This window comes from Onychostruthus taczanowskii, unplaced genomic scaffold, assembly GCF_017590055.1.
Source record: "Onychostruthus taczanowskii isolate IOZ18803 unplaced genomic scaffold, ASM1759005v1 scaffold74, whole genome shotgun sequence".
Taxonomy (NCBI): Eukaryota; Metazoa; Chordata; class Aves; order Passeriformes; family Passeridae; genus Onychostruthus; species Onychostruthus taczanowskii.
The window spans coordinates 2,797,309-2,824,369 of NW_024505229.1; the positions used below are offsets into that span (position 1 = coordinate 2,797,309).

At 55.2% G+C, this 27,061-nt stretch overlaps 1 protein-coding gene across 1 annotated transcript in view; it reads left to right on the forward strand.

Annotated features, from left to right (window-relative positions):
* Positions 1–18,835, forward strand: part of LOC121345535 (receptor-type tyrosine-protein phosphatase V-like) — a 36,066-nt gene extending 17,231 nt beyond the window's left edge. Inside the window, exons 17-39 of the mRNA XM_041422560.1 lie at positions 659–928; positions 1,356–1,634; positions 1,856–1,990; positions 2,097–2,301; positions 4,989–5,056; positions 5,416–5,542; positions 6,266–6,313; positions 6,721–6,814; positions 7,661–7,751; positions 8,245–8,321; positions 9,145–9,279; positions 9,771–9,893; positions 10,340–10,500; positions 10,856–10,991; positions 11,455–11,534; positions 12,221–12,308; positions 12,756–12,846; positions 13,483–13,559; positions 13,867–14,001; positions 14,517–14,639; positions 15,095–15,252; positions 16,002–16,137; positions 18,313–18,835. Of these exons, the coding sequence (XP_041278494.1) occupies positions 659–928; positions 1,356–1,634; positions 1,856–1,990; positions 2,097–2,301; positions 4,989–5,056; positions 5,416–5,542; positions 6,266–6,313; positions 6,721–6,814; positions 7,661–7,751; positions 8,245–8,321; positions 9,145–9,279; positions 9,771–9,893; positions 10,340–10,500; positions 10,856–10,991; positions 11,455–11,534; positions 12,221–12,308; positions 12,756–12,846; positions 13,483–13,559; positions 13,867–14,001; positions 14,517–14,639; positions 15,095–15,252; positions 16,002–16,137; positions 18,313–18,372 (2,897 nt within the window). The 3' untranslated portion in view covers positions 18,373–18,835. The remainder of the gene's footprint in view (positions 1–658; positions 929–1,355; positions 1,635–1,855; positions 1,991–2,096; positions 2,302–4,988; positions 5,057–5,415; positions 5,543–6,265; positions 6,314–6,720; positions 6,815–7,660; positions 7,752–8,244; positions 8,322–9,144; positions 9,280–9,770; positions 9,894–10,339; positions 10,501–10,855; positions 10,992–11,454; positions 11,535–12,220; positions 12,309–12,755; positions 12,847–13,482; positions 13,560–13,866; positions 14,002–14,516; positions 14,640–15,094; positions 15,253–16,001; positions 16,138–18,312) is intronic.
* The last annotated feature ends 8,226 nt before the right edge of the window (positions 18,836–27,061 follow it).

A 27,061-nucleotide genomic window follows, 5' to 3' on the forward strand; every position in this document is an offset into this window, starting at 1 on the left:
GGCAGCCACCAGTACTGTTCCAGGAGGCAGCCTCCAGCCCATGGCCTCACTGGTTGAAGTCTGGCTCCTCCAGGCATGTGTGGCTGAACAAGGTCACAGGATGCCATGGCAGCAGTGCTGCTCTGGTAGATGACACCCACAGCCTGGGGGACCATGAGGCCTCACAGCTGGGGGGGGCACCCCACCATTCCTGCTGCATTTTTTCCAGGCACTCAGAGAATTGCTGGCATAGGGTATAAGGGGAGGATGGGCTTTTTTTTTCTTTTTATGGAATGTGGAAATGCAGATAAGCACAATAAGTCTTTTCATGTGCTCGTCCCCACAGTCCCCACACTTTGCTTGGGGAATCCAGCAGTCCCTGCTCCCACGCTCGGCCATCCCCTGGCAGGGTGCAGGGAGTCATGTGCAGAGCCCTTCGGGCAGGTTTCTAATGAAACTTGCTAATTAGCAGGAAGAAGAATCTGTCTCCTCACACTCCTCACTCTGCATGTCCTTCAGCTGCCATTTAAAGGTCATTTCTGGCAAACAGCAGCTGCAGGAATGTTATCATTGAACATGTGGGGTCTCCTTGTGTCACCCACCTCCTCCTTGTATCTCTGTAGAATAGAAGAGAGCAGATGCATACCAGTAACTCCTCCTGGTGTGGTTTTTGTTGTAGCCCCCTCAGTTCCCCAGAATCTCTCGGCGGTGGCTGAAGGGAACAACACCATGCTGATCTCCTGGGGCAGCATCTCTGGCCAGCAGGATGACTGCCAGCTGTGGCTGCGGGACCCCCGGAACAGCTCGCTGCCCTGGAGGCACTCCCTGGGCAGAGGACAAGTCCAGCACCTCCTCCAGGGGCTCATCCCAGGCAGGAACTACTCGGTGTCCTTGAGCTGCGTGGCTGGGCCCTACTGGAGCAGCACCAAGCCCTTGGCAGTGCCCGTGGGTGGGTACACGCTGCCACTGGGAGGGAGCGGGGTAGGCTGGAAGAGGGAGGAACACCTGGGTGGCCTCAAGTCTGGAGTGTCAACAGAGGCATGGGAAGGGGAAGTCTTGTGGTGGTAGACAGGGAAGCCAGTGAGGTGACCCTCTGGTAGCCATTGGGTCCCTGAGCTAGCCCCACCACAGAGATCTCCTGGCTACCTGTGAAGCAGAGCAGGCTTTGCAGATCTCCACTGGTCGATGTCTCCTGTCAGATGTGAGCTCAGGCCCTGCCCATTCCCACTGCCCTGTGGCCCATGGCACAGCAGCTCCCAGGCTGCAAGTGTCCAGCTCTGCTCATCTCACTGGCCTGGGGAGAACATGCTGACAGGGACAGACGTTGGGATTTCTCTGATCCAGTGAGTCCAGAGCCTGCCCTGTCTACTTTGCAGAGCCAAATCCAGTGAGGGATGTGCAGTGCCTACCAGAGTCAAGGAGCCTTTACTTGAACTGGACAAGCTCTCCTGGCGATGTGGAGGCTTACGAGGTGGTGACAGAGAGACTTTCTGAAGGACCCCCCAACTCCAGGCTTACCATGAGCATCCCTTCAAGCGAGGCCAGTCTGGAGGGGCTGGAGCCAAACTCCTCCTACCAAATCCTTGTGAGCACCGTGGGCATGAACGCACTGAGGAGCCAGGCTGTGACTCTGCTCTGCAGCACAGCAGTGGAGCGTGAGTCCCCTCTTTCCACAGGGAAACACTCCAGGAGAAATCACCCTGTGTTGCTGGTCAGAGCTGGGGGCTCTTTGGGGTGCCTGAGAGCCCCACAGGGTCGCACTGCCCTGCAGTGGGTCGGGGCTCTGGCTGTGCTGCTGGGACCAGTGCCAGGCTGAGCAGGGGGGTTTGGGAGCAGGGACACACTGAGGCTCTGTGCCTGCTCGTTGCTGTTGCAGCCCTGCCCCCGCCCCTGCGTGCAGACGTGTTCCCAGTGGAGGCCAGCTCCACGGTCATCATTTCACCCGAGCTGTTCAGTGAGGAGAACGGCCAGATCGAGTACTACGGAGTCATTGCTACCACCAACGAGTCACGTAAGTGTCCCTGCATGGCCCACTCTGTGCTGGCTCCCTGGAGGGCAGCAGGACCCCTGGGCATCGCTTTGGGACTGTCACTGTCACCTTGCACGTTCCCCTGCAGTGCTGAGGCCCACCCAGGAGATCGTGTCCAGCACATGGTACGACCACTACTACGGGACAGAGGACTCCTACCTGGCAGTGCTCATTCCCAACCCCTTCCGCCAGAGGAGCTCCCCCGACACCTGGAGGGTGCCAGTGGGGACAGAGGAGTGTGGCCAGTCCAGGGCCACCTGCAATGGGAAGCTGAAAGCCAACGAGCAGTACAGGTGAGAGATGGCAGCATCCCTCCTGAGGGGAAGGGGCTGGAGGAGAAAAAGGACTGCATATGTCCCTGCAAGAATACCACCAGTTCCCTGGATGTCACCTCAGCCTCACACCCCGAAATCCCCAAGGGTTCTCCACCAAGCAGCATTTGAGGAAGGCAGGGCTTGGCATGCAGGGAATATTTGGCAGCATAGTGGGCAAGGAGAGGAAAAGCTGAAGCTGCCAGGGGCTGTGTGTGTTGTCCCAAGAGCTGAGCAGATGTCCAGCCCCAGGATAGAAACTAAAACAGATGCTGTAATTTGTAGGACCTTCATTTGTGACTCAGAACCATGTGCAGATGGAGCAAAAATGAAACTGATTTGGAAACAGTTCCAGTGGTGCCTACTCAGTGGGAGGTCCAGAGGCTGGGGTTAGGAAACACTCAGGCTGAGGTCTGAGCTCCCCATGAGACACACACATGGATTCCAACAGTCATAAATTGAGAGTCTTATTTGACAGTGAATAGGATCCAGGAACATGGAGGTACATATTTTCTTGTAGGGTATCTTTAAAACTGCTGATGGAAAACCAGGTTTTCCACGGCTAACAAAGAATAGTATCTTTAATCAGTCCTGTTAATTTAGCAGCTCACAGTTCCATCAAATGGGGACCACATCCACAGGCATTTCTCTGATCCTCCAGAGTCTGGAAGGTTATCCCATTTCACTTCAAAGAAACTGGCAGCAAGGATGGCTGATGGTGATAAAGCCACTGAGAGCATTAAGAAAAGAGACTGAGAGTCTGTGGGAGAGTGTGTGCATGAGAGAGCTTCTTCCCTTTCCACTGGGAATAAAGGGAGAATTAAATCTGCCCGTGAGTTTTGTGGTGAGTGGGTGTTGGGGTTGGACCTGCCCTTCCTTCCTTCCTTCCTTCCTTCCTTCCCCTTCCTTTTCTACTGTTCCTGTGTGCAGACATGGAAAACTTTACCTGATTCTGAGTTGTTTTATATTCACACCTGTGCCAAACAGGGGGCTCTTAAGCTGCTGGTTAGGACAGCACTGGCCCAGATTGGTGATAACACCCAGAGGGTGGGAAATGGCTGTTTTTCTCAGGGGAAAAAAAAAACGGGGGGAGTTTCCAGAGAGCCATTGCCTGGGAAATTCCAGCCAGACTGGGGTCATGGAGAGCAGAGAGCAGTTCTGGTGTGCTGTGTAATCCTGCCTGGCAGGAGAATGGCTGACAGTGCATTCCCATCCCATGTCCGTCCCAGGTCCCTGGGCTGGCTGGGCATCTCAGAAGGTTTCAGAAGCCTGGAGACTGATCACCATCACATCTGTCTGTTGTGTATTCCTTGTGCCTCACCCTCAGGCAGGACTTGCTGGTTCACCCCTCAGCCTCAGCTCTGCAGGGACAGAGGGGTCAGCTGGGATGGAGAGGGAGCAGCAGGGCAGAGATCTCAGACTAAGGGCTGTCAGCAGCCTCGGGGGGCTTCAGCAGCAGCACAATCTCCCCCAGCACTGATGAGCCAGGCACAGGCTCTGAACCTGCCCCACCCACTTGGACTTCTCACTCCAGCAGGGACCTCCCATGGGGAGCAGCTTATTCAGGGACAGCAGCTCTGTCATTAGTCCACCTGCCATGGTTCAATCCCATGAGTCAGTAACATGTACTGAACTGTCCAGTTATTCAGGACTAGAAGGTACTTTTACACCACAGCTTTCTTACTTTTACACCATGGCTTTCTTTCAGTTTGGCTGCCCTAAAAACATAAATGTTCTCAGTACAAACAGCACTTGACCTAAATATCCTGAATATCTGACCTAAATATCTTAAATATCCAGCCTAAATTTCCTCAGTACATAGAACACTCAGCCTAAATATCCAACCTAAATATCCACAGTAGACTGTGCTGCTGAATTAATGATTATTAGCATGGTGAAAAGCTGACAGGTCATTCCCACTCAGACTTTCTGTTCTTGTTTCCTGTCTTTCAGTGAGTTATTTATCCACAAGCCCTCATCTTTCATGCCTTGGCATCTGCAGGCTCACTTTTCAGAGCAGGTCTGTGCCCTGGCAGCTGGGTGTGGGGACCCATTCACAATCCACAAAACCTTGGCTGCTAAAATCCAGTGCTACCTTTAAAAGCTTTGGCTTGCATTTAGGGCACGAGAAGGGCCCTTCCAGGTCACCTGCTCAGAAGGAAAGTCAGAGAGCTGTGGGCATTGGTGTGCCTGCTGCCAGGAGGGGATGAGGGGCAGATCTGCACAGGGAAGAGGATGCACCAGCCACTCATGTGTGTGCAAGGAAGGGTCTGGGCAGGCCTGGCCCTTCCAGCTGAAATGTCAAACAGGACTTGGCTCTTTCCTGTCAGCCTTGCTAACCAGCTGACATGAACTATGTGGTTTTAATTTTTTTACGTCCTAGAAGAGACCAGACACTATCATTCTCTGCAGATAACCCTTGGGAGGAGAGGTGCTTCCCATTTGTGCTTTCTGAACAATTTCTCATGCTTTCCCAAGTGGAACAAACTTGTCCAAGAGGCAGAAAAGGGAGGGAAGGCCATTTCCACACATCCCCTAAATCCATAACAGCAAACCAGCTTTTTCCAGGCAGCAGTTCTGTTCCTCTGGGTCCTGCCTGCTGGGTGCTGGGTTCTGGGTGCTGTGCTCAGCTCTGGCTGTCCTGACTCCAGACTCTGCTTTGCCTTTAGGTTCAGCATTGCTGCCTTCACCAAATATGACCCAGTAGCTCCTGCTGTGACATTCACCATGTTCTCAGGTAAGCTGGAGAATAGCATCTTCCCTACCTGGCTGTGTAGGTCACAGGTAATGAGCAGCCAGAGGGAGCTCATAGGCTATAGTAAATATAATACATAGAATAAATGCAGCCATATATAATAGAATTATAAAATGGTTTGGGTTGGAAGGGACCTTAAAGCTCATATAGTTCCACTTCCTGCCGTGGCAGGGACACCTTCCACTGTCCAAGGTTGCTCCAAGCCCTGTCCAGCCTTGGACACTTCCAGGGATGGGGCAGCCACAGTTGCTCTGGGCACCCTGTGCCAGGGCCTCCCCACCCTCATCACAAAAAGCTTTTTTACTGATTTTTCTCTCTATACTCTCTCCTTTCAATTCCAGCTGCTGGATCCAGTGCAGACACAGCTCCACTCTCAATGCCAATAATCGCTGGAATCATTGTGGGATTTCTTCTGACACTTGCAGCTGTTTTTGCTTTGGTTTACTGGAAACAGCTCAAGGCAAAGAGGTGAGAATGAGCCATATCTTACCTGTTGAGTGCAGGCTGAGATAGCCAACCTTCAGTGCCGAGCCTGGAGGAGAGCAGGGAGAGGGTACAAACAGAGACTTGGACAAACTAGCACGTGGGCTGGTGGAATTGTGCCTGGCAAGCTCAGAAGCCAAAGGCAGAGGGGAGAGAGAAGCTGCCCACGTGCAGTTAAGTCCCAAAACCCTACAGGTGTGCAAGGCAGTGTGCCTGCCAGTGGCACACAGTACCTCATGGCATCAATCTCTGCACTGCAGGCAAAAGTAACAGCTCCTGGGTGTAGCCACAGCTCTCTTCACAGAGAGCAGCAGGCACAAGTTTTCAAGGATTTCTCTCTGGGAAAGGTAGTGAGAAGCTCAAAGAAGAAGAGAAAACAATTCTTATCTTTATTTACTGTTTTTGTTGTTTTGCACATGTGGAATGTGTTATAGAGATTATTTACTCAAAGTGATTTGTTAATTAGACACTAGTGAAAGTTGTTTTAATTCCTTGACTAATTAAATCTACATGTATCATGACTGTCTGGAAACAGTCTTGGGTTTTTCTTTAGTATTTCTTTAGTGTAATATTCTTTAGTGTATCTCTTTAATATGTTATTTAGTATAGTAGTAGTGTAATATAGAATAGCTTAATAAAGCAATTATTCAGCCTTCTAAATCATAGAGTCAGAACACATTATTCCCTAACTCTGTGCTTTGATTCTAGAGCCAAGAAGAGCAGCCCACCCCAGGAGATGGTGACCTACAGCCTGAGGTGAGTGCTGGAGTCTGCCTTCTGTGTGGCCCCACTGCAGCTCCCACTGTCCTTTACCTACTTCCTTTTTCATGCTTTGACTCAGGAAAAGTCCAGCTTGTCTCCTCCCCTCAGTTATTTTATAAATCAGCCTTTCCCAAGTTTAGTATTTATTGCCCAGCTCCATTCCAAGTCAATGCATTGTCCACACCTCCTCTGTGAGTTTCTGTAGAAGGAGAATATTCTCATCACCTTGAAATCCATCCCAGTATTTTAACTGCTGGACCTTCCCTGGGCAGTGAGGTGGCTGGAAACCCTCCCTGTGTGCATCCAGGTCTCCCAGCAGGGCTGTCCCAGTGGCACCTGGCAGACTGGCCAGGCCTCCCAGGAACTAAGGCAAGTTTTCCTCTGGACTTCATTTCCTGCAGAAACGTCCACCGGCCAGTTCCCCTGCAGAGCTTCAGGCAGTACTATGAGATGAAGACAGCAAATGCTAACCAGGCTTTTTTCCAGGAGTTTGAGGTGAGATGAGACCCTCCTCGAGATGACACCTGGTTTCTGCACTTGGTGGCTCATGCTGTTGGGTGTCCAGTATGGAGTGCTCCTCTCCAGGGTTGGTCACCCATCTCTAGCAATCCAGCCAGCCTGAGGAGCAGCCTTGGAGGCCAAAGATTGGATGGACCAAGTGATAAGCAGTTCCTTCCTCAAAACCTGTTTTGTTCAAGTTCTGGTCAAAACACATGTGGCATGAGGTGAACTAGCACAGAGAAGAGTGCCCCAGATCTGACTGGAGGTGAAGGGGAGAGGGGTGGCAATGAGAACCACCCTGACAGTGGTAGAAAAGAGCCTGCAGCCAGAGGGAAGGTCAAGCAGCACTCTCAGACCTCAAGGTCAGGCTGTGAGCTTCACCTCAGGCTGCCTTCCTTGGCTCCCACTGCCAACATCTGCAGCCTCTGGACTGTTCTGCTGCAACATCTTCAAATTCCTACCAGCAATTTCAAACCGTCCCCAGATCACCCTTTTGTGGCTTCTTGAGTGAGGACAGGGGTAGAAGCAGATGCAGCACAAGCTATTTCTGTTTGCTCAGCAGAAAATCCTCTGAGCTTAGTGGTAAATTTCCAAGGCTTTTTCCCCCAGTAGTTGTTGGGCTTTTCTTTTAAATATGAACCATGCTGTTGGAAAAGGCAATGGGGAAAGCCACCATGGCTCAGAGTGCACAGGCCATGTGAGGGAGGAGTGGAGCAGCTCTCTGTGTGAGGGTAGTCTTCTTTACCCTCCAGACAGAGCCACTGGCCATGAGCAGGGAGCTGAGCTGAGCAGGAGCTCTCCAGAGGAGTGTTTGTGCTTATGTTTTCCCCTGTCCTACAGGAGCTGAAGGAAGTTGGGAAGGAGCAGTCGAAGGTGGAGGCTGAGCTGCCGGCAAATGTCTCCAAGAACAGATATCCCCATGTGCTGCCCTGTAAGTGCTGTCTCCTCCCTTCTCCCCCAGCCTCCAGGGTGGGAGCTCACAGGGCAGTGTTCAAGGACAGGCTCACCTTGCATCCCTGCCAGGGTGAGTGCCTGGCTGCTTTCCTGGGAGCAGGAGGACTCTTGAAATGGACTCAGTTTCCATTTTCCTGCTGGAGACTCAAGGCTTAAAGGTTGAGGCATGGCTGAGCCCCCATCCTGCCCAGCTCCTCCCGCTGGGCTGGGTGAACCCAGCTCAGGATGGGTCCCAGCAGGAGACCAAAGGGGGTCCATGAGCTTCACTGGTGGGCCTCATGGCCCCAGCTCTGTTTGCCAGTCCCCTGCTAGCCCAGCTGGCAAGCGGTGCTCACCTCTCTGGGGAGAAGGTGCCTGGCAGAGCACAGAGCCTCCTTGCTGGAGCTGCTGGGGCTTCTCCCACTGGGTTCCCAGGTCCCTTGTCCTGCTGAAGGGCTCCTTGGGGCTCACCTGTGTGTGGTCTCTTGCAGATGATCACTCTCGGGTCAAGCTGAGCCAGCTGGGGGAGGATCCACACTCAGACTACATCAATGCCAACTTCATGCCTGTGAGTGCCCACCTGCCTGCCCCACCAAGAAGTGGCACAGGGCTCTGTCACAGAAGCTCTGCCTGGGTTGAGGCAGAGTGTTCCCTTCTGTGAGGGCTGGTGGGCATGAGATGTGCTGGTGAACAGCTGGGCACAGCTGCCACAGGCCAGTGAGGAGCTGGGGGGAAGGTGGAGAGCTGTGGTTGCCCTGTAGCAGGCATTGATGGAGCCTGTGAGATGGCAAATGTTGTGAGTGTGGGAGGTCTCTGCTTTCTTCTCGTGGACTGTCTATCCTCTTCCATCACCTCCCAGCTTACTGCCCTGTCTCTCTGCCTGCTCTTTTCCCTTCTGGTCTGTGCAGCTGCATTTGAACAACCCTGGAGCTGTGCCTTCATCCCCCATGTGTGAGGTGTTCCCAGGTAACAGGCAGGGCACGCTGCATGCATGGGCCATTGTGTGGATCTGGGGCATGTGTGTGTCCAAGGGCAAAGAAATACCCTGAGACCTTGCATGCTCACTCTGCCCTCAGCAGGGAAGGGGAAGCACAGGGACAACCCAGATCTGTATTTCTCTGGTTAGACTGAATGAGGAACTGCTTGGAGGGAAATTGTGTGGGTCACTTTATTCCAAATATGTAGAAAGTGTAGCTGGGCAGCTCATGCTTCCTGTGAAATCAGCTGCTGCTGAGATCAGCTGCCTGGGAACTGTGCCCATGTGGGTTAAGGGCAACAGTAATTTCTCCTTCTACCACAAAAACAGACCAGGCACTGACTGGTCTCAGGGCAGGACCCACCTTCCTTGGCAACCTGCTAACTCATCTCACTCTTGTCTGCCTCTTGCTCAGGGCTACACATCCCAGCAGGAGTTCATTGCCACCCAGGGGCCCCTAAAGAAAACCATAGAGGATTTCTGGAGGCTGGTGTGGGAGCAGAATGTCTGCAATATCATCATGCTGACAGTGTGCATGGAGAACGGGCGGGTAGGTTGGTGCCAGCCCCAGCCCAGCCCTGACCTGGTGGTGGGAGCTGAGCCCAGGGCTGGCTCTGTGTCCTCCACAAAACCCCTGCTCTGGTATGGCTCCAGGATGAGCACAGCCCACACAGAATCTCTGACAGTTTGGGGGAAGAGAGGCTGATCTGTGCAGCTCAGCTTCAGCTTGGGATGGGAGCTCAGCTAGGACCATGCCCATCACCCTCAGATATTTCTGCAGAATCTGAAATTGCCATGTCCTCTGGCTGTTCCTCCAGTCTCCAGGGCTAATTAGACCCACACGGGTCCTTTTTTCTGGAGGAGGCTGAGATCCAAATGAAGAAGCTGTGAGGGAGAGCTGTGCAAAGCTCCCAGTGGGAAGGGGAAACATCCCTGCCTGCTCCCCAAGACCTGTCCTGGCCCCCCTTCAGCTGCTGCTATGTAGATGCTCCCTGGGAGCCAGATCACCTGGTCCCTCACTGGGACCTTGTCCTGCTCTAGGTTCTCTGTGACCATTACTGGCCATCAGAATCTGCCCCGGTGTCCTATGGGCAGGTGAGGGTCCACCTGCTGATGCAGAGCAGCTCTGAGGAGTGGACAGTACGGGAGTTCAAGCTGTGGCACGTGAGTGCAGACACCGGGGGCTGTGGGGACCTGGCAGGGTTTGGGGTGGGCACTGGCATTTCTCCTCAGCAGTGGTGGCACCTTTCCCTGCCATTTCTGGGGCTCAGAGAACACCCGAGCCCTGAGGAGCAGTGAGGGTGACACGGCGGTGTCCAGCACGTGTCGTGCTGCTCTCCACCCTTGCTCTCTCATTTCCATGTCCCTGCACCAGGACAGCCTGTGGTTTCCAGGCCATGTTCTCTGGCAGTCAAAGGCAGATATGCTCCCTCCCACCTCCACAGCCTGGCAGGGACTGTGGGGGAACATGGAGGAGCAGAAGCCACCAGGCAGTGCAGACCTGATGTTGGCTGTTCCCTGCAGCTGAGCTAGGTGTCCTCAAGTGCCCAGGTGCTGTCAGGGGTGTGAGGCTGCCTGGGGGCTGCACACCCATCAGCATTCCCCTGCAGGAGGGTCTGCAGGCAGAGCGCTTCGTGTCCCACCTGCACTACACAGCGTGGCCCGACCACGGCATCCCAGAGTCCACCACTTCCATCATGACCTTCAGGGAGCTGGTCCAGGAGCACATCCAGAGCACCAAGGATGCAGGGCCGACCCTCGTGCACTGCAGGTGAGGCTCTGCCCCACGGGATGGTGGGGGGATGATGGGAGAGGGCAGGGGGATGAGGGATGCACAAACTGTGAGTGAGGGAAGGCAGTGCCCAGGAGACACAGCTGCTCTCTGGAGTCTCCTGCTCGGGTGTTGAGGGGTACAGGTCTGCTGGCAGCCTGCCCCAGGCTGTGGGGCAGGGGGAGATGGTCAGCACCAGCCCAGGGCAGCCTGGATGCTCCTGAGCCCCATACCCTGCTGGGGCAGTGCCTGGTGTTCTCTGGCAGTGCCCAGGGAGCAGCTCTGGGAGCATGTCCAGCAGCAGGAGGGAGCCAGGGCTGTGGTGCCAGGCCTTGTTTAACCCTTGCTGTCTCAGTGCTGGCGTGGGCCGCACGGGCACCTTCATTGCCCTGGACCGGCTGCTGCAGCAGATGAAGCAGGAGAAGGCCGTGGACATCTTTGGTGTTGTGTACACCTTGAGGATGAACCGGTACCTGATGATTCAGACACTGGTGAGATCTCTGCTCCCCCTTTCCCCTGGCCCCTCACTTGTTTCTGTTGAAGTTCACAGTTGGATGAGCTGGCCAGCCAGCCCCAGCACCCCCAGGCTGGTCCTCAGCCTGTCACTGTCATCCTGCTGCTGAAAGCAGCAGCTCAGCTGGAGTGGAAATTGCTGGAGGGGGTCTTCAGCTGCTTCATGCCCTGCTAGACCCACAACAGCAACATCCAGATTCTGAGACCTCCCAGGAGGCTCAGAAACACCCTGGAGCACTGAGGAACAGGATCAGGCCCTTTGCAGGCAGTTTTTAGGTCACACCATGTTGTTGGTCTGTGATACTCCCCAGTCTCCTATCTCCAGTCCCTGGGGCTGGGACAAGGTGTCAGCATTGCCCTTCAGGTGAGGGACCACAGCCCCTCTCTGGTGCTGTCTCTGCAGTGTGATGCTCTGTTTTCCTGTCTGCCTTTGCCTTCCAGTCCCAGTACATTTTCCTGCACAGCTGCATTCTGGACAAGATCTTGGAGGAGCCTCTCCTGGATTTATCAGGGACACAGAGGTAAGGCCTTGCTATGCTTTGCCACTCTGCCCACCCTGATCACAACCCCTCCCAGCAAGCCTTGGCAGCAGGACAGAAGGACAGGAAGCCCAGCAGCTGTCCCAGCTGCTGCTGTGGGTGGGTTGTTCCTGCAGCACAGGGTGCCCAGCACAGAACGAAGTGCAGTCTCCTGGGTATCCCAACACCAGAGGTGTGCAGAGCTGTCCTGGGGAAGGCATTTCCCTCAGCCTCTGGCTTCCCAGCCCACAGGCATGCCCTAGAGATAGGTAAAACTGGAGAGGCTCATGGCAGCTGGGTGACCTTGGGACGTGCTCCTAATGGAGGCCAAGGGGATGGAGCAGGGTCCAGCTGGGCATGGCTTTGACCACCTATCTCATTGTCTTGGGGCTACATCTGGAGGTCATGCACTTGTCTTTGTGGTCAGATTGTCTTCTCCCTCATGCAGAACAGGATATCCTTGTCCTTGCTGCCTCTTGGGAATGACCCCTGGGCTGTGTCACCCCTGAGTCCTGCCTCTGTCTAGAGGACAGCAGGTTGTCATGGGCCAGAGCTGGGCTGGGGGCCTGGGAGACCCCTGGCATTTGAGGAGTGAAGGTCTGCTCACAGCCCTGTCCACCTGCTGCAGACACAGCCTGGTGCTGCTCAATGAGCTCAGCCTCACCCCTGTGCCCTGCCTCTCTCCCCAGGTCCTGCCCCATCCCACTGAAGAGCTTTGCCCAGCACTATGCCCAGAAGGCAGCCAAGTCCCACATGGGCTTCCTGAGGGAATATGAGGTGAGAGCAGTCCTGGGCAGGTGCAGGGAGTGCTGCCATTGCTGTGTGTGCTGGGGGGACCTGGGGAGTGACTGAACCTGCTGGGGCTGGAGGACACCCTGTAAGTGCCTCCTGAGTGGCTCCCATGCCCCAGTTCCCTGGGTGTTCTGGCAGTGTCCCCTCTCCACGGCATTGCATGCCCAGGCACACAGCTCCCTCCTGCATTCTGCACTCGTCAGGGTCTGTCCACCACCCCCTCCTGCCCAGGTGCCTGCCTGGACAGCAGCAGCCCTCTCCTGACAGCATAGCACAGCCCTGGCAGCCCCCTGCAGAGCTGCTCTCGTGGCTCTCCTGCTCAGGCTGTGCTGCCATGACCCCTCTGCCGAGTCCAGGTGTCCTCAGGAGACCCCAGTTCCTCCTGTCCTGACCCTCCCTCACTGCCTCCTCCATGCTCTCTCACCCTGGCAGGCTCTTCTGGAGGTTGTCAAGGAAGAAGCCAGCTCTGCATCACCATCTTCAGGCAGCCAGCAGGCACGGCCCTCCTCCAGCATCCTGCCCTGTAAGTTCTGGGACACCTTGCATCCTCTTCCTTCCTGTTCCCTGTCCTCCTGCATGGAGCCAGCCTTGAACAGGGCCGGTAGTCCAGAGCATAAGAAAGTATTTTGAGGCTTTGGTGACTCCCCCAGAAGGTTACTAAGGTGTTTGGGATGGAGCACGAGGTGCTTGGGACTGGGATATGTGGGTTTGCTCAGCCTGGAGAAGGAAAAGGGGAGATCTTCTTGCTGTTTTCAGCTACCTGTGGGAAGGCACAGGGAAGCCATGGAGTCTTCTCAGAGGTGTGGAGGGACAAGAGACAAGGGGGTGGCTTGGGAGGGTAATCCAGCTAGTAGAAGGAATAGTGAATTTCCATGAAGGTGGTCAAACACTGGAACAGAGGCTCAGAGGACTCACAGGCTCTCCGTCCTCGGAGAGAGGCAGATCTCCAGTGGCTCAGACACTGAGTGACCTGCCCTACAGGAGCAGGGATGGAGACCTGTCCTTTGGGAGCCAACAGGCTGGAGATGAGCATTGCAGAAGGGAATGCCTTTGCCAAGAAATGGTGAAGGAAGGATTGGATTTGTGTGGCAGTCAGTCTGCAAAACCTGTCTGAGCTCAGGAGTGCCTGGAATCCCTCCAGCTGCCACTCTCTTTGCAGATGATCGCTCCAGGGTGAAGTTCTCCCTGCTGGAGCAGGGCCCTCTCTCAGGGCTGCTGCAGGTCTGGCGTGTCCCGGTGAGTCCCACCCCAGCAGCAGCACCCACCCTGTGCCTGTCCTCATGCTGGCTGTGCTCCTGCTCTGCTCCACTGCTCCCTGGCACTGTGCTGCTGTGTGGAGCAGAGGGGACTGCAGGGACTGAGGACATCCCTTCCCTCCCCTGCCCAGTTTGGGCTGTCCTCACCTGCCTCCCTTGATGCTTTCACTTCTCTCCTTGCCTCCTGACCTGCTGAGCTCTCTGCTCTTCCTGACCGTTCCTGCACCCACCTGGGCCAACAGAGCACCCTCTCCAGCAGGGGAGTGACATTCCCATTCCCCACCCAGGGCTGCAGCTCCAGCAGGGACTACCTGGCTGTCCATGGCCCTGACAAGGTGACCATGGAGGACTTCTGGACCCTGGTGTGGGAGCAGGATGTTCACACAATCCTCACGCTTCTGCCATGGCAGGAGAAGGGGGAGGTAAGGCACTGTGCCCACCTGTGCCATGGCAGAGGGGGAATCTGTTCAGTGCAGTTGGAACTAGGAGAGCTCTCAGCTGTTCACTGCCTCTGCCTCCTGAGTCCTGGGTGCAAACCCAGCTTAGCTAAAGCTGGACCTTTCCTGTGCCCAGGTGCTCTCACAGCTTGTCATGGGAGACAGTCACCCCCATGCCTGGACTCAGCTGGTGCCCTTCAAGCTGCATGTGTGGGACCCAGGGCTCCTGCTCTGCCCAGCCAGGGTGTGGGCACTGGCTGAGCAGACTCCAGCTCAGAGCTCTGAGCAGAGCTGCCAGGCAGCTCTGGGTTCCCACATGAGCTGGCTGAACCTGCTGGTGTTGCTGGAACTCCCTCAGGTTTTATTTAGGTGGGGGATGAGCTGACATGGAGAGATGCTGGAAGTGCTCTTGGTCCAGCCCCACCACAGGCCCCAGAGATGGTGGCTGGTGTGACAGACAATGCCCGCCAACAGAAAGCCAAATTCCTTGTTGCACACAGGTCCCAGGTGAGGTGTGCTGGCCCCTGGAAGGAGATTCTCTCTGCACGAGGACGCTGACCATCCAGTGTGACACAGAGAAGTTTGTCTCAGGATGGAGATGTACCCAGCTCAAACTGAAACACGTGTGTGTCCCTGGGGTTGTCCTGGCTCCCACCTCCTGGGTGGGGGTGGCTCTATAGGGATCTGTAGGGGCTGAAGGGTCTGTGGGACTTCTCCAGGCTGCAAGAGCAGAATGCCAACAGTCCACAAATGCAGGAGTGAGTCTGGATTGCACCATCCAGAGCTGAGTGGACACAGGAGATACATGGGAGAAGCCCTGGGGGCTGATAGGTCTGTCTGACCCTTTTGAAGTTCTCAGTTCCCTCTCCAGGAGCAAGTCAGGGTGCTGTGGGCAAGGAGAGCAGGTTGCCAGAGTGGGTGGTGGGCACTGCCCCAGCAGAGATGCCTGGACAGCTTTACACAAGCTGGCAGAAAGCTCAGGGGAGCCTCAGAGAGCCCAGGGATGGCAGAGCTGGGGCTCCTCTGCGTCTAAACTCACCGTCCCTCCCCAGTACCCACAGCTCTTTGTGTCTCACAGGAGAAGAAGGCCAAGGAGAGGCAGGTTCAGAGGTTCCTGTACACCCTCTGGAGCAGCAGGAAGCAGCCTGATGTGCAGAGCCTGGTGGAGCTGCTGGGGGCTGTCAGGCGGGGCACGCCCCCCCGCAGGAGAGGGGGTCCTGTCCTGCTGCACTGCAGGTACCCTGAGCTCCACCTGCATCCAGAGCCAGCAGCTGCACAGTGCCTTGGCATGCCAAAATCTGTCTTGGTTTCAACAGCCAGGTGTCTGCTAAGGAAGGCAGGAGCCCTCCGTGAAATAGAAAATGTAAACCCCCTCCCTCCAAGTAATTATAATTTTGAAATTAAAGGGGGCTCTCAGGCAAAGATATGGGAGCTGGAATAACAGTTCCTAACTAGGAAAATTAAAAATACAAATAAAATAGTACAAAAAGGAAAACCACTGCCAGAGTCAGAGCAGGAGCTGACCCCCTGTGGGTCAGGGTGGTGGCACAGTCCCATTCCATGGGGGCTCAGCCCTCCTGCAGTGCCAGCTGTGCTTCTGCTGGAGCAGGGATCCTGCACAAGGCTGGAGTTTTCCTCTGAAGCTCCAGGGCTGCTGGAAATGGGTCATGCCCTGGGTCCATGGGAGCTAGTTGAAGTGCTGAGCCTGGGAGGTCACAGGGCTCTGCCAGGGGCTGGGAGAAGACAGGGCAAACAGGGCTGGGCTGGGGGAGCATGGGTGGAGCAGGCATTCCCAGGCTGAGGTGCCCAGGCCATCCCTGGGTAGCTGCAGGGATACTGGGAGCAGCCCTGATATCCCCCGTTGCTTGCACAGAGAGCTCACAGTCCCACAGTGCCCACATGGCTCCTTGGACTGGTGCCCTCCTCCAGAGGGGTTCAGCTCAGCCTGGCCTGGCATCAGTGACCCCTCCCCTTGTCCCCTGCAGTGGTGACTTGAGCCAGATGGGGACCCTGATCTCCCTGGATTGCCTGTTGCACCAGATGAAAGCTGAGAGAACCGTGGACATCTACGGCGTGACCCTCCAGCTGGCCAGAAGCTGCTGCCTCATGACCCCAACTCTGGTAGGTGGGAAGGAGAGGGGTGGTGGGCTGGGTGCAGCAGAGTCTTTGTGCTGACCTGCCTAGAGCTGGCATCGTCCTGCCCACTCCTGGGTGCTCCCTGCTGCCTGTCCAGCCTCAGCAGGGATTTACTTCATGCTGCTCTCCCACCCTGTGGCTCTGCCAGCCACCAAGGGCACTGACTTTTCCAGGCAAGAGTTTTCCATTGCCTGGGTTCTGAGTTAAGATCAGTTAAATTGCATGTGAACTCAGTAAATCAAAGCACTCTTCCCACTGTACTCGAGGAAGAGTGGAGCACTGGTGTCACCCTTCACAACCTGCCTGCTCCCCCTTGGCTGCTGGGCATGGCTGTCAGCCTGGGCACCCAGAACCTGCTGGTGTCCCCTTGGCCAGCACTTTCTGCTGCATCCCCAGACCCAGAGCCTGCTGTCACAGCTGGGGCTGCCTGCCAGGACAGTGGGACACAGTGCCACATTAGCAGGTGCCCTGTGGCTGTAGCACTGTCTGATGGGGCTGTTCTGTGCCAGCCCAGCCTTGGTGTGCCAGCCCTGGTGGGTGCTTGTGGCACCAGTGCCTCTGGACATGGTTCAGTTGCTGCAGCTGCTGAGTGAGCTGCTGTACAGCCCTGGAAACACTCCCCACAGGGCACAGCAGAACTGGGGAAGATCTCTCCAAGGCTTCCCAGCTGCAGAGCCTCCTTCAAGAAGCTAATTACATTCTTAATTAATGTGAACCATGTGCGTGGTGGGAGCCAGAGCAGGGCAAGGCGGCGGCTGCCCCGCTTCAGAGCTGCTTTGTGCTCCCGCAGCGCCTGCCCTGCAGGGACACAATTCCCCATAAAGGCACAGCAAGGGCCCATCAAACGCTGCTGTCCTGCTGCAGGGGGGCAGCAGAGGAGCTGCTTCCCCTCAGAGCAGCAGGGCTGCCCTCCAGCCTCCTCCACCCCTCTGGGGGCTTGCCAGCACCCCTTTGTGTCTGGCGGGGTCATCAGCTGCTGCGGTGCTGCAGGCGTCGGGTTTTTGGGGAGGAAGCAAGGGGGAAGATGAACCTTTGATGGACATTCAGGGATAACTGTCAGATGTTAAGCACCACCAGCTCCAGCGTGGTGCATGTCCCAGGGGATGTGCTCTTGCATGTGGCCAGTCCCTGAGTGTGCCTGGGCTGCAGTGAGCCCTGGGCTGTCACTGCCCGTTTCCCAATCAGACCTGACTCACAGCAGACACTCTGTGACCTGGAGCCTCAGCCATTGTGTGCTCGGTGGCACGGTGAGGCTGAGCCCCCGGCACAGGGAGGAGGCTCCTCGTGACTTGTGGCTCAGCCAGAGCATTAACGAGCTCTGGGGAATGCTGCTGGGCCCCTCTGCAGCCCTAATCCCCCTGCCATGCCACGTGATTCCAGCCCACACCATGTGCTGGCTGGCCTTGCTCTCCAGCTCTGTGCCCTCAGTACAACCCCTTTTACCTTCCTCACATCTTGCCTACTCAGTCCTGGGTTTGTGGCCTGGTGTCATTTTGGGGCAGCCTGGCATTTGGGCAGAACCTCATGTCAAACACAGGGACTCGGGATCTCAGAGCCCACATTTGGACCTGATGGATCAGTTTGGTGATATTAAAAAGAGACAAACAATGCAGCTGGGCTAAACCCACGCAGATCTTTCTGTACCTCTGTGAGCCTGCAAGCATCTGCCCTGATCTGCTGTCAGCTCCTGACTCTGGTACACTGGGACTACATCAAGGGAAACTCCTGGTCCAGAGGTCTTCCCTCCTGGCCCCAGGTCACTGCCACAGCCCAAGCCTCCAGCTCTGTGCCCTGCAGCATCCCTTGAGTTGCTCTTTGCTCTTGTTTGAGATGCAAACACCACAGCACATCCAAAAACCACTGGGGCCCTTGGAGGGGAAGCCAAATGAAATTGTTCCTTTGCAGCTTGGATGGGATGTTCCTCTCAGCCCCATCATGGGGGGCTGAGAAAGGGTAAACAAACATGGTATAACAGGTTTGATTCTTCCTTTCTGGGTGGCTTTGGTGACACAGTGCCATCATGGACTACTGGGGAGAGCAAATCCTGCTCTGTTACCAGACACTGTTCCTTAATTAGGATTTTTTAAAGCAAACTGCAAGGTTAATGTGTGACCTGGAGGTCTCTGTCAGAAACCTGACTGTGACCTTTCTCCATTGCAGGACCAGTACGTGCTCCTGTACACCTGCATCCACGACATCATCACTCAGAACCAGCCCTAACCCACCTGGCCCTTCTGGCACCTTCTGCCTGCCCCTGCAGGGCCCTGTGCAGAGCTGGGGGCTGGTGGGGGCACCGTGGGACTCCTGGGTCAGAGGGAGCCCTGCAGGAGCAGTGACCTCCCTGGGCAGTGTCCCCAGCATGTGCCAGCTGTGACTGGGGGTGTCCTGGACACACGGACAGCGTCCTGCCATGCACCACTGCAGCCTGTCAGTGCACACACCGGGAGGGGCTGGGCAGGATCCTCTCCTCTTCTGGAGATCTCTGAGATTTCTGGTGCCTGGAGCGCTCTCTGCCCCCTCAGTACACACTGCAGGGCTCTGTGGTGCCTCTGAGCCCAGCAGAGCATGGAGCACTGTGGTCTGCAGTGCCCCTGGGCTCTGTGTGTGCAGCTCTCAGCTGTGCTGTGGGCAGAGATCTGGGGGAGCTGCCTTGTCTCAGCTGGAATGGTCTTAGGTACAAACAATAAAGAGCCCTAGGAAAGTGTGTGCTTGTAAGGGGGGCTTGGCTTTTGAGGGGTCCAGCTGATGTGAAGGCTCCAGCACAGCAGCTGTTCCCAAAAGAGCAGCTGTGTCCCCAGCCAGGGGACACAGCAGTGTCCCTTGGGCACACCAGATGCTGGAGTCCATGGCACGGCAGCTTCTGGTCACTCTCTTCTGCTCCTTCCCCTGAGGCAGCACTTGTGCAGTGAGTGTCCAGCCCACCCAGACACATTTTCAGACAAAGCCTGGGCTCACAGTTGTGAACCTGCCCCAAGGAACAGGGCAGAGCCACCTGATTCAGCTGGCATACTGGTGAGCAGCTGGCAGCCTCAGCTCTGCTGAAACTGGGTTGTCCATGCAGGGATCTGGCTGCTCTGCAAGCAGAGGTGACCATGCCCAGGCTGAAATCACGAGCAACTTGGTTCAGTGAGCTGCAAGTGCAGGACAGAAGGAAAAGTTAAAAAAAAAGAAGATGGTTTCACAAGCATATTCCTCATGTAGAAAAACCTGTATCTGGGACCCTGTTTGCCCTTCTCCCCTTCAGGCAGGGTGGGGTTGTAGTGCAGCCTCAGAGCAGTGACCCTGCCCCAGTGTGGCCCACACTCCTGCCCACTATGCCATGTCCTGTGGCAGCTGCCTTGGGGTGGGGTGAGGAGACATAACAGTATGACAAGGGGCTCCCAGACCTGCTATGAGGAGCAGAGAGCCCCAGGTGGGTGACTGAGTTGGCCACTCCTCCTAATGCCCCTGTGATTCCACTAGAAGCTTCTCCTTCCAAAACAAGGATCTGCAGCCCAGGATGGGACACCCAGGGCACCTCAGCCTCAGCCATCCCAGCCCTGGGTGAGGCCTCTTTTGCAGCTGGCTATCCTTTTCCCCCCTCCTAACTCAGGTTTCTCTTTGGCAGTTGCTGTCCCACGGCCTCCTGCTCCCCCCTGCACCACCCAGCAGGGCTGTGCAGCCCCAGCCACGTGTCCTGCCTGGTGTCCCCTGCACCGCTGCCCAGCTGTGGCCATGGCAGGGCACAGCTGGCAGGGAGCAGTGTCACCCCTGCACACAGGACACCTTCTGTGTCACCCCTGCACACAGGACACCCACCTTCTGTGCTGCAGGCAGAGCTGCTCAGTCCCCTCTGCTTGCTCCCAGCTCCAAGCTGCAGCACTCCTGGCCTGGGGGAACCCAGGGAGTGCAGAGCCTTAGCCCCACAGAGGGCTGGAATTCCTCCCACACTGGACATGCTGTGTGGGCAGTGCTGCCTTCAGCACAGCTCAGACCATCCTGGGTTGTCCATGGGCACCCTCAACCCTCCTGAGCTGCATTGTTCTGGATGCAGTTGCTGTTTGGAAATGTTTCTGTGTCACTACATCTTTGTGCCAGGGTCACCCAGCTATGTGATGTGCGCTGTCACTCGCTGCTCAGCCTGCACAAGTGACCATCCAGTGGCTCATTACACTGCTGTTCCTGGGGAGATGCCAACATGCCAGGGGCTCTCCAGGAGGATCAGTGAATATCCCAACATGAAATGGCCTTGTGAAGCTCAGTGGATGCTCTCATGTGCACAAAAGGATTTATGATGTTGCCTTGGGAGGAGCCCAGCCCTCGCCCTTGCTCACAGGGAGCCTGATGGCTTTATGACTTTTATGTAACCAGTAACTCCTAAAGCACACTGGGCTGCAGGATGAGGGTCACAAGAGGGAAATGTTTGTTCCCACAGCCAAGATCAGTGGCACTGGGCTGTTGGCTGCTCTGCAGCAGCAGCACCTGCCCTGTGTGTCTGGGCCACCACAGGACACCCCAGGGCACACTGGATGTTAACATCGAGCAAGCAAGCTGCAAAGTCAAACCTGGTCCAAAGCATGATGTGCCATTTGTCTGTCCAGAGTCTGGAGCTGACAGGCTGGTGAAGTTTGGACCTGCCCAGCAGCACAGAATCTCACCAAGATTTACTCCCTCTTTACCCCAAGAGCCCCCCAGAGGGAGTAGTCTCAAAAACCCTGTGTCCTGCCCACACATGCACGTAGCCCCATCCAACCCTGATGTCCAGCTCTCACCCTCCAGCTGCATCCAGCCTTTAAAACAATTCTTGGGCTACAAGACAGCAGCCTTTCTGCCAGGACCTGCAGGTCCACTCCAACATACCCCTAGAAGAGCACTGAAAATGCTGATATTTTTCATCCTGCAGACTATCCCACCCACTTGTAGAGCTCCTCTCACTGCTTCACCCCCAGCACAGCTGACCTGCAGAGCATGTGCAGGCAGAGCGTCCTGTGTTGGAAGAAGTGAGGGAGCTGCTGGTGTGGGAAAGGACTGGTGTCATGCCCTCAAACAGAGCAGAGGTGACCCAGACCTGGATCCAGCTCCAGCATCACCTTGCTGGTGCTGCTGGGCACAGCCTGTGGCTCTCCTGTCTTTGCACAGCCCAGGAACTCTGTGCCATGGTTAATGCTGAGGCCATGGACCATCCTGAGCATGGTTACACGTCCCCAAGGTGTGTGTGGAGATGGGGTTTGGCATCAGGCTCTCATTCAGTGTGTACTCAGCACTGACAAGCCTTTGCCCCCATGTGTCCCTGCTGGGTTATGATGTTAAAACTCCTGATGCTCGCTGTCTCAGAGGATTTCAAGATCTGTGGAGTGCCCTATATGCACAACAGGGCCAGTCACAAGTGGCAGTGAGGATGCCATGGGCTAGCAGGAGTCTTGTGAGGGGCACAGAAGAAGGCTGACTGGGGGTTTTAGTCTCTTGTGCTGCTGGCTGCTCCCCTGCATGGGTGGGCATTGTCCCCCTTGGCTCTGCATCACCGCTCAGGAGCCCAGGGCTCTGCAGGGACAAGCCCTCCTGTGTGTCACTGCAGCCCAGCCAGGACTGCCTTCTCCAAAATGCACAGCTGCCAGGGATAAGGAGAAGCAGGAAACCCCCAAGCTCTCCCTGCTGTTCTCCCCCAATCAGAACTGCCCTGTGGTGCTCAGAGCCATCACGGCTTGGGTTTTGCTCAAAGCCATGCTCTGTGAGGAGGGGCTCTGGGTCTGCCTCCACAGCTGGTGGCAGAGGAGGGAGGCCTCAGAATGGGACAGAACTGCTTTCATGGAGAAGAGCAGAACATCATCCACATGGGACAACCTGGGACACACCCCAGGCCATGCTCTGACAGCAGTGACCAAGACAGGGCTGGGGTGAGCTCTGCTGGCACCTGGCCCACAGCAGCTCTCATCCTGGAGCTCAGCACAGCACAGGACTGTCCATCCTCCTCAATGGATGGGCAGGACACCAGGAACCTTCCACTGTCCCTTGGGAAAGTGTCCCTGGGTCTCCTGTGTGTCTGTGCAGAGAGACAGCAGTCCCAGGACAGGGCACAGGGCTGTCACCCACAGCTGGTGGCACAGAGCTGCCAGGGCACTGGCCCTGAGACAGAAGGAGGGAAGTTAAAGCCATGGTGGGGGGGCTCTGGTGCTGTCCACAGAGCTTCCACAGGTCCAGGAGCGAGTGCTGCCTTGGCCCTCACATCTCCTAGCACATCTGCATGCTGCTCCCAGCACAAGGTGAACCTGCAGAGATCTGCAGCAAAGCACAGCTTCTCCAGCAGCTGTGCTGGGAGCTCCTCTGTCCTAGCTGAGATTGAGACAATACAAAGCAACACACTCCATTTTCAGAAGGCTTCAAATTGTTTTTATTTTAGCATGTATGCTTTTTATACATTCTTACAAAACTCAAGTTTACACTTTACTCATTGGTCACAAGAGACAAACAAAGTGCTCATTGGAACAGGCACTTGCACGTTTCTCTTATTTATTCCTCTTTCTTTCTTTGTTTCTATGTCAATGACCTCGGTATAAAATTCTTTCAGGGGTGAACATGGATCCTCTTCTCAAACTTCTCTCTGACTCACGGGAGTTGCTGTAAAACCTCTTCCACACTCCTCATCCCCAGGGCAGGCACAGGACAGGGATTTGTCACACAAACTGGCCTAAGGTCCTGCCCAGTGGGTACACCATGGCTGTGACAGCCACCCAGTGTGTGTCTGTGGCACAGCCTCTGCTCCGTGCTCCGTGCCCTGCCTGACAGGAGGCCAAGCTGGTGATGATGAGGATGAATTTATGGCCTCCCACCCAGGGCTGCAGTGGAGTCTGGAGCTGCAGATGCTTACAGAGGGTGTTGTGGTGGGAGCTGTGGTTAGGATGAATAATTTTCCAGCCCTGCAGCTCAAGAGCCATGAAACCCAGAGGGGGAGAGAAAGACAACAGAGCACTAAAACAAAACAAGCCTCTGGCTTGAGCTGCCCAGTGAGTTCTGGTCCATGTCATGTTGTTCTTCATGTTTATCCTGTTCCAGATGAGCAGCATCCAACCCCTGCCCTCCTCCATCAGCCCCAGTGCAGGTGTCAAAACATGGTAAATGAGGAAAATCTTGCCTGTTTGGATCCCCCTTCCTACTCCCTGCTCCCCTTTCCTTGGCTGCCACAGCAGGGGCAGTCTGGGTTGCTGCTGCCAAGTGACAGGGGACAGGGATACCCACCCCTCAGAGCTGGGGTGCACGGCCATGGGAGCCTGATGGGCGCTGCTGGAGCACCACGGCTCCTTGATCCCACAGCCTCTCCAGCACTGAACCTCCACCCCAGGGCAGAGTCCAGCTGCTCCACATCTCTGCACAGCACAGGAATGGCCCCTGCTCCCAGCACAGGGAGCCCATCTCACCCCCAGCTGGAATCCACCTCCTTGGAACCAGGCACTGGCAGCAGCCGTGGCATGGAACATCCACTGCCCACCACCCCTTCCACCTGAGCTGCAGGAGCAGCAAGACTGCAGCCAATGCCCCCAGGATCTCCTGCATCCTCCCTCATCAGCTGCTGATGTTGGCCACCTCCTGGTGAGCAGAAGTGCTGGGGCCAGCACAGATTGAAGGCAGGCCTGAACTGGGATGTGCTCTTGGGCTGAGCCCCTCACAGGGCTGGAAGGGACCTCTGCGGTCCAACCCTGCTGCCAAGGCAGGAGCACCTGGAGCAGTGACCCAGGAACACTTCCAGGGGGTTTGAACTTCTCCAAAGGGAGAATCCACCCAGGGACCTCCCTGGGAAACCGCTCCAGTGCTCTGCCACTTGAAATGTGAAGAAGTTCTTCCTCATGTTGAGGCAGAATTTCTTGTGTTTTAGTTTATTCCTCCAGGGACAGGTGAGCAGTACTGGAGCTGAGGGTCCCTCCTCAACACGTGCAAGGCTTGCCATGGCTATGGCTCCCTGACCCAGCTGAGGGGCAGGTGCTGCAAAAGAAGGGTCTTCAAGCATGAATGACACTGGAGCAGGGTTCTGGTCCACCTAACACGCCTCCTACCTGCCTCTGCACCTCTGTCCCTCTTCTCTGCAGGGCATGGAGCCACAGGTCTGCCCCTTTTGCCAGCAGTGCCTCCCAGAGCAAGGAGTTAAAGTGCACCTGGAGATGGTGCTGCCCTGTGCCCTGGGCACCAGGCTGGAACCTTTTTCTCCTGTGACCTCCCAGGCCCTGTCAGGCAGCATGGACATGTCCCTGTCCCTGTCCTGCCCCAGGTGGGGCCATGTGCTGGCCACTGGCACCTTCTGCTGTGTGCAGGTGTTTGCTGTGACATTTTGGAAAGGCTCTGGGAGTCCTTGCTGGGCCCATGTGGCGGCAGCTCTCTGGTCACAGAGAGGAGCAGCCAACTTTCCCAGGTATCCCAGATGTCAGCACAATGGGTTAGGATTGGGTAATGAGTGACAACAACTCCCAAGACATTTACAGCCCCCACGATACCAGCCATGTGCTCATCTTCATGATGGATGCTCCTCCTTTTATACCTTTAGACCCCCTTAAAGTCCTGTCAGTTAACCCCTTCCCTGCTGTCCCGGGGTGTAGATCACTTTCTCACACCTTGGGTGGAGCTCAGGTGTTGCCACAGTAACGAGCCAACCCTCCCAAATGCCCCGAGTACCAAGGCCAGCCCATGATAACAATGAGAGGGAGACACATCACAGTAACACAATTCTACATCTACAAAACTTCTCTCAACACACACACAGAATGTTCACCCTTCATTGTGAGAGCCACCATCCCATCACTCATCTGTACCAGGCCCCTGCTGGAACCTGGCAGTGAAACCCAGCCAGCATCACCCAGGGCTGCACTATGGCCTGGCCATAGCCACAACTACACTGGGATCCTGCTGGGTGGATCCAGAACCCCATAAAATGTGGAAAGAAATGGAAAGAGGGCAGAAGCAGCTGTCCCCTGTGAGCAGGGCAGGAGACACGTTTGTGGTTTGTTCCAGGGGCCCCATGTCAGGCCCGTGCTGAGGGCAGAAACAGCTTCAGCACTCTGGCTCAGCTGGCACTGCCAGTTTGCAGCTCAGCTGGATATCCATGGCATTGGCAGCACCTTTGAGGAGCAGCATCCCCTCCCTGCAGCCCCAGGGCAGGTCTGCTGAGTGACAGAGCCAAGGCCCAGCGCCAGGGACCCCCAAGGTCCTGTGGCTCTGCAGGAGGGACATCAGGGCTGGGCTTCAGGGTCCTGCCCCAGCTATTGCTCCAAGGCCAGCCTTTGAATGCCACCAGCTCCAGAAAGCCCTGCCAGGCACAATCCTCAGCCTGTGTGGAACCTCATTTCTGGCCCCCGGAGAGGAGCTGGCTGGGGCTGGCACTCGAGGTCCTGGCTCTCCTCAGGTGCAAGACTGAGCTCCAGAGCCAGAGCCAGCCCCAGAGCATGTGCTGCTGTCAGGAATGCAGCTGAGGCCATGGCTGTGCCTGCAGCTCCAAGAGCTGGACCTTCTTCTCCACTGAGAGATGGCAAAAAAAAAAAAAAAAAAAAAAAAAAAAAAAAAAAAAAAAAATAAAAAAAATTTAAAAAAAATATTCAAAAATTAAAAATTTTAATTATTTTTTTAAAACTACCAAAAATTATTTTAAAATTGAATTTTTTTTTTAAAAAATTAAATTATTTTAAAACTCTGCATGGATTAATCCATTAAGAATGGTAGTTATTTCACAATAACTACCCAAGAATTCCAGTGGTACTATACAGTACTATTCAGCACTATTCAGCATTTTAAAATTGCTGTTATTTTCTTATAAGTTAACAATAAAAATGAGGGTGCACTAGAACTGTACTGAAGCCTATGCTTTCAATCTTTTCTAAAATCAAATTGGAGTGGAATTGTAAGGCCTCAGGCTTGTGATTGTTAAGATACATTGGTTCTCTGAAGGTGTTTTAGCAGTTCCTGGCTGTCTTTGATGAAAGCTTCCACACCTCTTATGCTGTCTCAGTGTATTTTATGCAGAGAAATTTTCTCAGGTGAGTAGAAAGAAGCATGAAATCAGAACAGAAGCATCTTCACCCACACACACCATGAGATAATTCAATAGTTTGTGAAATGCTGCGAACTTTGAGAAGTTACCAGGCTCAGGAATCCCTCTCAGTGCTGGGTGCCAGAGGTCTCAGCTCCGTCCTGGAAAAGCAGAGGGAAGGTGCAGGGCCTGGGGAGCCAAGGGGGGCTGGGGCATGGAAACCCAGGACACCAGGAATATTTCTCTGTCTGCTCTGGGATGCCCTGACCCCCAGGGGAGCACTGACTTTGACCCTCATTCATGGAGAAAGTTTCCCAGACTCTAAGATAGACTGGAATCCACAAAAGTGTGAAATAGATTATAGAGAGGTAGTAGTATCACTAGGTGAGAAATTTAGGGTTTGGGATTTTTAGTATCTTGTGGATGAAAGCAAGATGGAGGGCACAGGGTGTTATCCTGGGTTTCTTCTTCATTCTTCTTCTTCCTTCTTCTTCATGGGTTTGGGTAGCATTTTGTAATTGGGCAGAAAAAACTGCATTGCGGGCTCTTTGGGATCAGTTATTGGGTCAAAAGGGAAAATAATTCAGGTGTCAGTTCTTCATTGGATAGTTTAGCTTTAAAAGACCTTGTAACAAGAGGTTGTTGGCCATTTTGTGCCTTCTAGTGAAAAACTGCTAAACTCACAGTAGTGAGACTGTTTCACTGATAAGAAATAATAAACACCCGAGTCCGAACGCGAGCTCCTGTGCCCAGCGCCTTCGATCCGGAGGCAGCGAAAGCCGCGGCCGGGCCCGGCAGGGGCAGCGCTCTCCCCTCGCAGCGCTCTCGCTGCCGCTAGAGGACAACACGCAAACGCGGCTGGGCTGCGGGAGCTGCGGCCCCGAGCAGCGCCGGGAGCGCGCAGCCACGGCACGGCTCGCTCCG